At 37.5% G+C, this 12,139-nt stretch overlaps 1 protein-coding gene across 7 annotated transcripts in view; it reads left to right on the top strand.

The window, feature by feature from the left end:
• The first annotated feature begins 551 nt into the window (after nt 1-551).
• The window catches only part of LOC108242125 (troponin T, fast skeletal muscle isoforms), a 20,310-nt gene continuing 8,722 nt past the window's right edge, over nt 552-12,139 (top strand). The window contains exons 1-9 of one of the 7 annotated variants that reach the window (XM_017426756.3): nt 552-699; nt 4,625-4,664; nt 4,777-4,784; nt 5,266-5,274; nt 6,681-6,824; nt 9,573-9,590; nt 9,877-9,885; nt 10,986-11,004; nt 11,089-11,134. In XM_017426756.3, the coding sequence (XP_017282245.1) occupies nt 4,645-4,664; nt 4,777-4,784; nt 5,266-5,274; nt 6,681-6,824; nt 9,573-9,590; nt 9,877-9,885; nt 10,986-11,004; nt 11,089-11,134 (273 nt within the window). In that variant the 5' untranslated portion in view covers nt 552-699; nt 4,625-4,644. The remainder of the gene's footprint in view (nt 700-4,624; nt 4,665-4,776; nt 4,785-5,265; nt 5,275-6,680; nt 6,825-9,572; nt 9,591-9,876; nt 9,886-10,985; nt 11,005-11,088; nt 11,135-12,139) is intronic. The other 6 variants (XM_017426758.3, XM_017426760.3, XM_017426757.3 and 3 more) reach the window with 6 other exon arrangements.

Genomic DNA, 12,139 nt, shown 5'->3' with positions numbered 1-12,139 from the left:
GGGGTGTATTCCTTTAAGGAATGCTAGTTTTTCTTATTAGTTTTAAGCTTCTAAGCTCTCTTTTTCTGTTGTTTTAAAAGACATGTTACAAACAAAAGGCCAGGACAGAGCTCAGCTCTTCAAATGGCTACTTTGACACAAAAAAAAATCAAGCAAACTTGTATTATTACTGTGCTTTTTAACGAGGCCAGGTTTGTGTTCTTACCCTTCTTCTGTTAATAATTGATTATTTCACCTTTCGTCGCTGCATCTATGACTTATAGATTTACTGGTTGATGAAATGGTATGCAGGCACACACACACACACGCGTACACACACATTTCCCTCCATTGTCTAGATGCCAAGCTGGAGCGTAACACCCACTCTCTGCCTTCTATCACTGTAAATTTAGCAACAGAAGCTTCTCAGCTGCTCCTTTCCAAAACCCGAGCCCTCCTCTTCCATCCACAGTATTCCACCCATCTCCTTCTCCAGGGTCACGAATGCACACCCCTCTAAACACACACACACACACCCACAAAGAGTTTTCACACATAAACATATACACGCTACACACACTTCGCTCTCATCCCACAGCCAATAAGGGCCTGATGAGCTCAAGTGTCACTATAACACAAGGGCTTGTTCTCTGAGCGGAGCCTACAGATTCCTACAGACCTTCATCTTCATCGCTGGGGGAGCTGCTCTTCCTCTCTGAGGTGAGTCACTTACAGACTATCACCAGCCCTGAAATCCCTTTTCACACCTAAACAACATGTTTCTCTTTGATTTAATAAAAAGAAAATAAAAAATGGGTGACGCGAAGGAATAAAGTCTGAGCTGGTTAAGCCCTTCAGGAAGCACAGATCATCAAACAAGATTTAAATTAAACCTGATGCAGGCAGACTGTTTTTGTTTTGTTTTTTGTTTTTTGTTTTTTTTAGTGAGACGTGTAATGTTTGATTTGGTGAGGTTAATCTGGCTACAGTAGCTGTCTCCTTTTACTGGCACAGTTTATCAAGTAACAATGGTGACAGAAACGATGCCCTAAATACAACTTTGTGCACTTTTTATATTTAGCAGCCATCATTTGAAGAGGAGGGAAGGAAAAACCAGAAAGGATTTGAAAAGGGAAAAGGACAAGTGAATTTATTTAGCCAGCCAAGTTTTCTGTTCAATAATGATTTTTTTTTACAACAAAAGGCATTGTATAGAAACCTTTGGGAAGCTGTAATTGGAGTATGTCATTCTGAAGCGAAAAGGCTGTTAAAGTGGCGCTGGAGGATAGTGTTGGGCGTAAAATGAGACGTGCTAAATTGTCTGTTATGAATTTAACGCCCAGAGACAATTTACTTGTCAAGGCCAGCTGCTGAGGGGTGGGAGGGTTGAGTTGAGTTATTTGAAATCTTAAGCTTTAGAGAATTTGTGGTTTGAATTTTTTACTAATACTTTACCGTGGTCAAAAGTACTGGACCATCTCTGAATCCTTCTGTTTAATGAATCATCCTACATGTTACCATTTTTCCATAGAACACTTGTTTTTGCATCATAATTCAGCTTTTTTAATGAAGCAAACTGTTTGAATGAACAGGACTTTTTACTGTCAGGTTTCTTTTTGCGCTATGAAACCCTCTTCAAGCTAGTTCTCGGCATTTCAGGTTTCAAACCGATCCTCACTTGTTTAACTGTAAACCAGAGGAACATCTTTAAGACATGAGGTTTTCAAATTCTCGTCTTTCATTAAGCTGCTCGTCTTTCTCAAACCAGTGTCTCAGATGATCTGAGGTGCATTTGAAATATAAATCTGCTTTTTAACTGTGGCCTCACCTGTTTTCATCGCTCTATCAATCTCAACACCAAGTTTTAATTTCAGAAAGACTCAGAAAAAACTTATCAGCCTTCAGTGTTCTCATACTTAAGAAATGAAGTGAGCACTCACTAAATATACAGCATGTTGAAGTGCTGGTATTTACTGACAGAACATTGCACACAGAGGCGAGAACCCTGTCAGTTGTAGGTCGATCAAAGGGCTTGTTTGTTGGAGGTGGCTGGCGATTGGCTGTTTGAGTGCAGAGGATCCTCCCGTCGGACCAAGCACAGGGATTAAAGCAGCTATTTGAATACTGTTCCTCAGCTGATGGGTAGAAATATGATCCAGAACTAATCCTCCGAGTCCTCTGCAGCTGTGCCCACTACTAAGTGAGGAAAAAGTCATCCAAAGACACTTTATATATATATTTATTTATATATATCAAATATGGTACAGATGAATACATAATGTACAATGAGAAGAAACCCCAAAATAAAACGTCTATAGACTTGAAACAGGCAATGATGGAGCTCAGCTATGTTTGGAGGCTTGCCTGCACTAACACATATTAGGGCAACTCAAAAGAAAAGCTCTTTGGTTTTGAGTTTTGAGATTAAAGCTGAAATGTCAAGACTAAAGTTAAAATGTCGAGAAAAAAGTTAAAACATTGTTTAAAGACTAAGCCAGAGGAAGCAAACCCCACCGAACACTACTGTATTTGTTCTAATTTTTCTTTTTATTGCAGCTGAGGGTTGTGGTTGCACCTATGCTGGTGACTCAGTGATGTTTTTTTTTTTTTATATTATTATTCCTCAGCCTATCAAAAAGAAAGATCTCTGGACAAGTGTTATTCGAAAAGAAAAAGCATTATTGGCTTTTGCTATAGAGCTGTCGCCTCACAGAAGGTTCCAGGTTCGTGTTTTGCCTGGGTCCTTTCTGTATGGATGTTACATGCATGTGTGGGGTAATGGGTAACTCTAAATTCCCTCTAAGTGTGAGATAGAGCATGAGTGGTTGTTTGTCTCATTTGAGACTTGTGACCTGTCCACAGTGTCCCCCGCCTCTCACACAGTGATAGTTGGATGTAGGCAACAGCTCCCTCCAAACCCTGCATAGAAAAGTGTGTGTGTGTTTGAGGTGGCAGTCAAGCTACAGATATTCCTGACTGCCATTTTAGAGAAACATCAGACCTAGCTCTACCTTCTTCAATTTACATTTGGTTTTCAATGGTTGCTTGGTTAGGTTTAAACACCTAAAGTTTAAGCTTAGTCAGTAAAAGTAATTGATTAGGTTCATTAACAGCTCTGTTAGAGTTTGGAAATTATTGATTCATAGTCTCACAAAATCTATCACATGTGACATGTCTTCCTGTCCGGGCTCATTTTGTGTCTATAAAGACTAATAAAAGTGTTTGGTTGGAAACTAGTTTGATTATGTCCATAAGCAAAGTCGTCCCTTGTTGTTACATTTTGTCTATTTTGCAAAAATATAAAGTTTACGTTGCGGCACAGTAGAATGAACCTCTAAATATGAGTTTGTTATAGTAGTCTAAACACTAAAAGAACGGGAAGATGGTTGGCCGATATTTTTGGCAACTTTGGTTTAACTGTGAACCAGATTCCAGCTTGTCAAAACAACCCTGCGAAGAATTTAACCCTTTCTGACCAGCTGAGTAAACAATCCCAGACAAGCTGTGAAAAAGTTTCAGTGAGGACAGATACAGTATGTTGCTGCTGCTGCTGTCTACTCTTACAAACCAGAACCTGTTTTCCTGGTGATGGTAACTATTCATTGCACAAAGTTACAAATTACAAGTTTTAACTTAAACTGGGAAAAAAGGAAATTTGTTTTATAGCTGCTGGCCTCAAACCAAGCAGGATCTGGATCTAGAAAGTTCAGAAATTACAACTGATGCCATTTATAATGTAGTTCTACATGCATTCTGGAAGTCCCGGATCTTGCGAGAAGTTTATACAGCAACATTTCTATGTCTTTACACTTAGAAACCCAAATAGACACAAAATGGAAGGGAAGCCAAGACTAATTGTCAAACTTCAGATCCAGGAGGAGCAGTGTGGCTTTCATCCCGGTCATTGAACAGTGGACCAGATCTTTACCCTTGCAGAGTTGTTCAGGGGGCCATGGGAGCTTGACTCTCCAGTCTACATGTGTTTTGTAGATCTGGAGAAGGCTTATGGTCATGTTCCTCAAAGCCTTTTTGGGGGGGTTGTGCTGGAGTTGTATACTCAAATCAAGAGCAGTGTCCGGATCATCAACCCAAAGTCAAGCTAGTTCCCAGTATGGGACTTCACCCTTTGCCTCCAATCCTGTTTGTGGTGTTCATGGACAGGATCTTAAGGTGCAGTGGTGGAGAGGAGGGTGTCGGTGCACTGGGGCAGCTCACAGCTGAGTGTGAAGGGGCTGGAATGAGAATCAGCTCCTCTAAATCCAAGGCCATAGTTCTCAATCAGAAAAAGGTGGAATGCTCCTCCCAGGTTGAGTGTGAGTCTCTGACCCAAGCGGAGGAGTTCAGGTATTTAGGATTGTTGTTGACGAGTGACCACAGGATGGAGTGGAAGATGGATCACACTACTAGGGCCTCCTCTGTAGTATTGAGGGTGTGGCTCTGAAGCAGCAGAAAATGGATGAATGAGCCAAATTGGAGCGAATGTGGTTTAAAGATTTGAACATTTAAGTGTTCACTTTTTAGAAAAAAACAAAAAACACCAAGGTATTTGATATTTTGTCAGGACATCTGCTCAGGGACCAAACTGAACATTTTCATATTAGTAGTCTCTTTAGCTGTAAATAAACTCACCTTCTTTTTTCATCAGGTTCGAAGTCTACTGTCACCATGTCTGACACTGAAGAAGTGTAAGTACATCCCATATAAAGCAGCTCCCTGATGTTTTCCATCTGTTTTACTAAAGAAATGAGATGAGATTTCCCTCTTAAACTAATTTTTGAATGTCTTTTCATTTTTCAGGTATGATGGTAAGCAAGAAGCAAGTTTTAATTATCATAGTTATGCATTTATGAAACTGTACAGTAGAGAAGGTAAGACTTTGCTCAAAATCTACAGTATCAGCCATTCATTTTTGCCAGCTTTATTTCTCACATTGTTATTGTTTTTAAACTAGAGTTTAAAGTTACCTAACAAAAGTATGTTTTTTTATGTTGTCATAGTTGTTTGGAAGTTGTTTTTTTTTAGCAGTCTCAGCTATTTGTGGATCTCTCAAAATGCTTTTCTTTCTCTTTTGTTATAAAAAATATATAGTAATAATGACTGACAAGTACTGCCAATGTATGCATTTTAAAATGAACGTTAGTCTTATAGGTATACTAATCTCTTACACAGAAATGTCAAGATGGATAATTATGAACAAAATAATAATAATTTTGTAATAATAGTTTTTTTATTACTGATTTTGCGTTGTTATTGTTCCACTTTTTTTCATTTTTTGCAAAACTGAAGAGGAGGAAGGTAAAGCTGACTAACTTGATGTTGAATTCCTTCTATTTTCAATTGCAGTAACTAATCAGCTGCTTTTCACTTCTGACTTGAAGTGTTTAACATTATTTCAATACAAAACACACTAACACCTGTAGGGTTTCAGCAAATTTTGATAAAGTAAAACGAGTCGATAGCAACATACATAGATGTTTATTTTTTTTCCATAGTCAGGCAATAATAGCTCTTTGACTGTAAAATGAAAATGCTTTAGTCAAGCTCATGCTTTATTTTGGCCAATAAGCAGAATTATTGTAACATGAACTAATTTCAGGCTGTCAGTTAAACACTTCGAAGTTAAGGGTGATTTTTGTTTTTTACTGAGTGATATTTTGACTCCCATGGTTAAGTAAAAAAATGTAACTTATCCTTTACATTTATTTTCTTACCATGTGGACATTTTTACAATGTCATCTGTTGTTGTCAGTACCGCTGTCATTGACCTGATTCACACAAAAAACATATTTTAAACAGTGGATGTGGGAAACTACTGTGGAGGATGTTTATTAAATTGAAAATAACTCAAGATTTAACAAAAGCAGACAAAAAATTGTCATGTTGAGTCACAATAAGTGAGCAATGAAATCTGTATACTGTTCTGAAAACATTAGCTAGTTGTAAAATGTTTTATTGGCTGAAAAAAATAATGTTCTAAAATAATAATATTTGCTTATTTAAATATACATTGTTTAGAATTTGCATAAAGTCAAGCTGTTTGTGTTCACACTTAGCTCTTAGCATTGAAAATATTTTAATGTAAAAGCTTTTAGTAGGTTTCTGAGGACATTTTGTGTTTATATTTTAGAAATGCTAATAGGCCTGTATTTTGGTTTGTTGGATTAAATATGCAGTTCTGTGAGAAGAGCATACATTACTATTTTTGTACTACAAGAGTTTTAAAGCACTTTCATTGCATATGTCAGTTTTCTGCTAAAACTGCAAACATACAATAGTACTAAAACTTAATTGTGTTCCTGTGGTTATCCTAAGTTTGTTTATTTGTTTTTAGATTTTAAATGTATTACCAACTTATTTTCAGATAATGGATAACATCCTTTACTCTAAAAGCCTCTGAAAGTCCTGTTTTAAATTAGTTTTAAAAGTTAGAAAACATGGATTTGATAAGCCTTTACAGTCTATTCTCCCAGTAGTGTAACACATCAATAGTTAAATATGGAATCTGTGTGAAAGGTCAGCTAAGGTTTATCACCATCACCTGTTTCTCTCTCTGTTCTCCAGCAGTGTCCTTGGCTCATCCATTCATGTTCTCTGTAATTAAAGTAATCTCACGTTAGGTTTCTAATGGCTCTGTCATGTCTATGGTTTCACTTCTCCGACACCCTCTACTCTGCAATTTGGTGCATGATGCGTGTCCGTAGCCCAGGAGGAGGTAGTAGAGGTAGAAGTAGCCCCTGAGGCGGAGGCCCAGGTAGAAGCAGAGCCAGAAGTAGAGCCTGAACCAGAGCCAGAGCCAGAACCAGAACCAGAACCAGAGCCACAGGAGGTGGTTCATGAGGAGGAAGGTACGTGGCACAGGCAGTCCATTTTCTTCTTCTTCATAGGGTAGTTTGTCCTGTAAAGCAGCACGACAGACCAAAGTGTTGGATCTTAAAGAACAATTTAACATGGTTGCAGTCATTTTTTTCAAATATATTCTCAAATAATCACTACAAAGACAAAGTTGGAGTCCACTAATTTAGTCACATTTTAATTGGCAATTTCAAAAATACTTTTTTTAACATAGTCCCACTACGATACAAGTAATAACAATAGTAGTTAAGATTCTAGCCAGCAGAATTGTTTTCTTAATGAGGCTGGGTTAAATGGGACATCAACCTATAAGTAAAACCAGAACATTATCCTTTACTTTAGACATATTTTCAAAACAGTACCCTACAAAGTTATTGAGTCATTCCTAATTTCTTAATATTTTGCTGCCAAGAAGCTAGGCTTTTGATTAATTACTTAGAGTGGTCGTGATCAATATTTCTTCAGACTTTCTGAATGGTCTCTCTGAGTTTTTAGGCCCTCGTTATTTTTGGAGTTGGCAAAATTGTGTTTTATGCTGTCTTTATGATGTCTTTTCAAAAACCTCTGTCACATTGTTAATCCAGCAACTGTGTTCTTGTCGTGTTTTAATAACCACTCTGGTGCTTTTCTGCATTACCAGGCATTGGTACAGGTGGATTAATTTGACATATCAATTCAGAAGTACCCATCACTTTAAATAACCAGCAAAATAAATCACTCTGTCCACACTCTCTTGTGGTTTCTCCATAACTTGCTGCAGCACTGTTTTTGTACTGCCTGAGCCATTTGTCAGCTGCTTTGTGCTTTAAATTATGTTCCTCTCACCCTGGCATACTTTGCTTCTGTTGAGGGTTTGTTTGCTTAAAGGCGGGAGGAAAATGAATGTAAGCACAATCAAGTTCACGATGACTGAATCCTTCTGCAAAAGACTTATTCCAAACTTGTTAAAAGCTTTATGCAAGTTTTCCAATTATCTGGTTCACATGTTGCTATATTTTACTGTCAGTTTTCAGAATTCTTAGATAATCTAAATCCAAATTATAACCCAAGACTCAACAAATACCTTTACCTTTTTTAGCCACACTACCTTCTGTTAGAGTGCTCTGGAGCAAAAATTTGCTTTATGAAATGCCTTCAGCTGTCACATAAGCATATTGCCATTAGTGTTTGAGAATAAAAAGCATTCGTCCCATTTCTGACATTATGTTTCATTGTCATATGTGTTTTAAGTATGTGCATAAATGTTAAAAAGGAAAGGAAGAAAGTAAGCTGCCTTTACATGAATCAGTTGCCCTTTCTCATCCTTGGCCTTTTCATTTTAATGACTCGTTGTGTCATTAATGACCATTATCGTTATTTCGGCAAATTCATGCGTCTCTTTTCAAGGCCTTAGTAAACAGGATGATGGGCCTTTTCATGTCATGTAAAACCAATTACTTGCCTTCCTTTAGTCCATGTTTAGCACTTTATTTTCTTGTGTGTAGATGAAGAGTGTTATCTGCCATTTGCTACAAAGCATTTACATTTGGGGTTGTGCTGCACAGCATTTTATTCTCATGCATTATCTTGCTGAAATGCATTCAGATTCAGTGTTTTAACTGAAGTCACAGCAGAAGTCCCAGGTTTATGTGTCTGCTTTCTGAACAAATGCCTCTTTGTCCTTCCTTTTGCAACTACAGTTTTAAAAAAAAATCTGTAATATGATCACTGATTACTACAAAACAAAGTTCCAGTCAAATCAGAGGAAAAGAAATTTAGGGCTTTTTATTCAGTGTACTTTTATAAAGCCAATTCACAGCAAAAGTCAAGGTTTTGATGACAAGTATGACAAAATAGGTCATCAGTAGCAGTTAAGAAAACCCTCCGAAAAACACTTCCTGATCTACCTTTACTGTTTTTATTTTCCTTCGCTAACATTTGGGAGGGTTTCCCATCATTGCTGTAATGCCAACCTCAGAAAGGACAAACCACATGCTCAAATTTTAAACTTCCTATTTTTTAAGATGAAGCTAAAGGCCCAGTTTAGCCCTGATTAGATACCGGTATTCATTTCATGCAATTCGGTGTCAGAAAAATGTGATTTTAATCAAACTTAGCATTTTCAAGAGGCTAAAGTGCAGGGATTTTGTTGGTTAATGATCTGACGTGGCTGTCTATTTGAAATGCTGGCAAAAAAACAAGGTATACAAAAATGATAGAAGGGATAGTTATAGCAAATATTACTAATCTATAAACACACACCACTTTCCCTATATTGGTGAAAAATCCTCTGTTAATTTTTATCTTATTGCTGTGCAGTCAGAAACATTTACCCCACAACTAAAAATGTTTGTTAATATTAAAGGCTTAGTGTTCCTTGAAGGAATACACATCGCCCTCTGCCTTTCATGCCAGTGCTTTAAGATCATCTTATGATAAGAAGAGATGGAGTTATAGCCACTTCAATAAAATCCACCCAGTGGTTCATGGGGTATTGTGCTAACACAGCAAACAAACAAACTCAAACACCGACATGGACCAAACCATGACCTCTGTGGTGGGTAATAATCAAAGAAAAGCACTGCCTGCAGGGTTCATGCATGTCATGACAAGGGACTTGTGCAGTGACTTCCCGTATGAACGCCCCAACATGTAAATGTGCTTCTGAAGCTATGCATTGTAAAACAAAGGCCTACAGGCTGTTCAGTCCAATCATTAACGATCTCTGTTCTGCTCTTGCTTTGGACGCTTGCTGCATGCAGAGGCCTATGAAGAGGAAGGTATGTGGATTTGAATTCATCTTTGTTCTTCCGAGTTGAGCTTTTACGTTTTCCCCGTTGAATAAGGCAGTCAGTCTGTCGCACCTTTCACGCATCATGTAATGTCTGTGTCACTGGTCCACACTGGGAGAGCAGTAGAAATAATCTGTCGGCTTCAGTCTCTGGGTCAGTCCACCGAGCTGACAGGAAGGAACAGGGCAAAGGTTTCATAAATGACGAGCTGGAGTTAAGGGCCCCACTGCTCATGTCTGCTTCTTTTCTTTCTTGCATGAATGTGTCCTGCCAGGGGAGGATGGTAAGATGGTAGTTTGTATTTCAGCGGAGTCGCTGTTGCTTGGTCTGCTGTTCCTCCCTGTTTGGTCTTTTGCAAAAACTTCTTATTTTATTTTAGTGTGGGGGTCGCTGAAAATGAACCAAAGTCTAATCACACACTTCCCTATCCTAGTTTTGTCTTCACTGTGAAAATGAATAACAGTTTACAAACACGTTTCCCTATTGTGAAAAGTGTGCACTGACGCACTGTATGCACAAAATATTTAACTATTTCTTTTTTTTTTGTAATGTTTTATATGACAGCGTACTGATCATGAGTAGCATTTCAAATGCCTTGGATGATATTGCTTTGATTTACATACTAATTCAAAAGGAATTAACAATAAAAAAAACTGAATTGTTTGGTAACATTAGTCTGGCATCTTACTTTTGAATAAATATATATTTAAAAAAAAGAAAGTACACAGTAATGCAGTTTCATCTTGAACAATGTATATGAATTAAGAATATACAAGTTGATACCACCCACTGATAGTCATTTTAGAAAATAAGCTTAGCAAAGTTTTTAGTTTTCATTTAAGAACTAGCTATTTACAGTTATTTTAGTTTAGAGACTGGGGTGAACCTGGCTACAAACATAATAGCACAGGCTGACATATAAAAATAACACACATATAACCCTTTCCAATGTCAAAAAAAATTCAAATTTGTACTATTTATTTATTCATTGACCGTTTTGGAGAGCCGGGTTTGTGGTTTCCCTTAGTTGCCTTAGCATGTAGCAGCTAAGCTAATTTGCTAACTGTAGCTTCAACTGTAGCTTCTTTTAGCGATAAAAAACAAAAAAGCCTGTTTTCACAAAACAATAAAGAAATAATCTTTATGGTTTTTGGAGTTTTTTTTTTTTTTTATCCCCCCGACCTCAACCAGTATTGCTGTGTTTCAAACCGAGGCTAACACAGTCTTTAGGTCTGTTGTTGGAAAGTAGCTATTGCTAAAATTAGAACTCACTCTCACATTACTACTGAACCAGCATCCCTTCATCCTTGACTGTTTTGATTTTCTAACAGTTCATTCTTCTCTTTTCTTTTATTTTTGGTGGTGTTTTTTTTTGTGAACCAGAGGAGAAGCCTAAGTTCAAGTGAGTACATGAAGACTACTTTGGCTTGGCTGGAAGGTAAGTGACTTGTTTGGTTTATTTCACTCTTATTGTTTTTTCCAACAGACCCAGTGCTCCAAAAATCCCTGATGGAGAGAAAGTGGATTTCGATGTAAGTTGAAATGCAGTAAGGAGAGGAGTGAAGAAATACAAGTATCTGTCGGTGCCACAATGAAAACATATGTATTTAAAAGAAAAAAAGAATGAGGAAACAAAAAATAATAAGGAAAAAAATGGCATTTTCTCCAAAAATTTGAGGATTCTGATGGCTGAGCGACTTTGCTGAAATCTGCTGAAGAAGCAGAAGTTGAGTTGTTAGAACTAAACCAAGCAGACCAGTGTTCAGTAAGGAAAGTAGCCATTGGCTGTCCTGAAAGTCGCTATTTGATCAAAGAGGAAAAAAGTTAGGAGAAATACAAAAAGTGAGTAAACACAAAGAACAGCCTAAATATGCTTTTTTTTTCTGTTGATTCTTGTTTCATTTAATGTCACAATTGCAACCTTCCTCCTTCATCCAGGTTTGAGACCTGCAAAAACAAAAAAACACTTGAGGTTATTTTTGTGCAATGGTTTATTTTGGGCAGCAAAAAAAAATTTACATTTACATCCCGCCGTCAATCAGGTAATCAGTCGGCGGCTGAAGATGCCTTCATAGTCTGGATGTGGTGGGGTTGCTCTGACTGCAGCTGGGAGGGACGCTGAGCCGTCTGTCAGGGTTTTAGGATGGGGGAAGGGGTGGACAGGATGACATTTGCTGTCACATCAGTCTCCAGAAGTCTCCAGTAACACCAGAAAAAGTTGCCAGATTTGCTGCTAGATGCTTTTTGGAAAAATTGTCACCAGAGGGGTTTGAAAACTCAATAAATATAGTGACAAGTTGGCAACACAGAAGCAGACTGGAAACTGAAAGGAGCTGAACAGAAGTTTAAACTTGCTGAACAGGCACACAGACAGATAATATGTGCAGGTGCTGGTCATAAAATTAGAATATCATGAAAAAGTAGATTGATTTCAGTAATTCCATTTAAAAAGTGAAACTTGTATATTATATTCATACATTACATACAAACTCATATATTTCAAATGTTTATTTCATTTAATTTTGATGATTACAAAT

This window comes from Kryptolebias marmoratus, linkage group LG15 (assembly GCF_001649575.2).
Source record: "Kryptolebias marmoratus isolate JLee-2015 linkage group LG15, ASM164957v2, whole genome shotgun sequence".
In the NCBI taxonomy this organism is placed as follows: Eukaryota; Metazoa; Chordata; class Actinopteri; order Cyprinodontiformes; family Rivulidae; genus Kryptolebias; species Kryptolebias marmoratus.
This window is presented reverse-complemented; position numbering and strand designations above follow the sequence as displayed.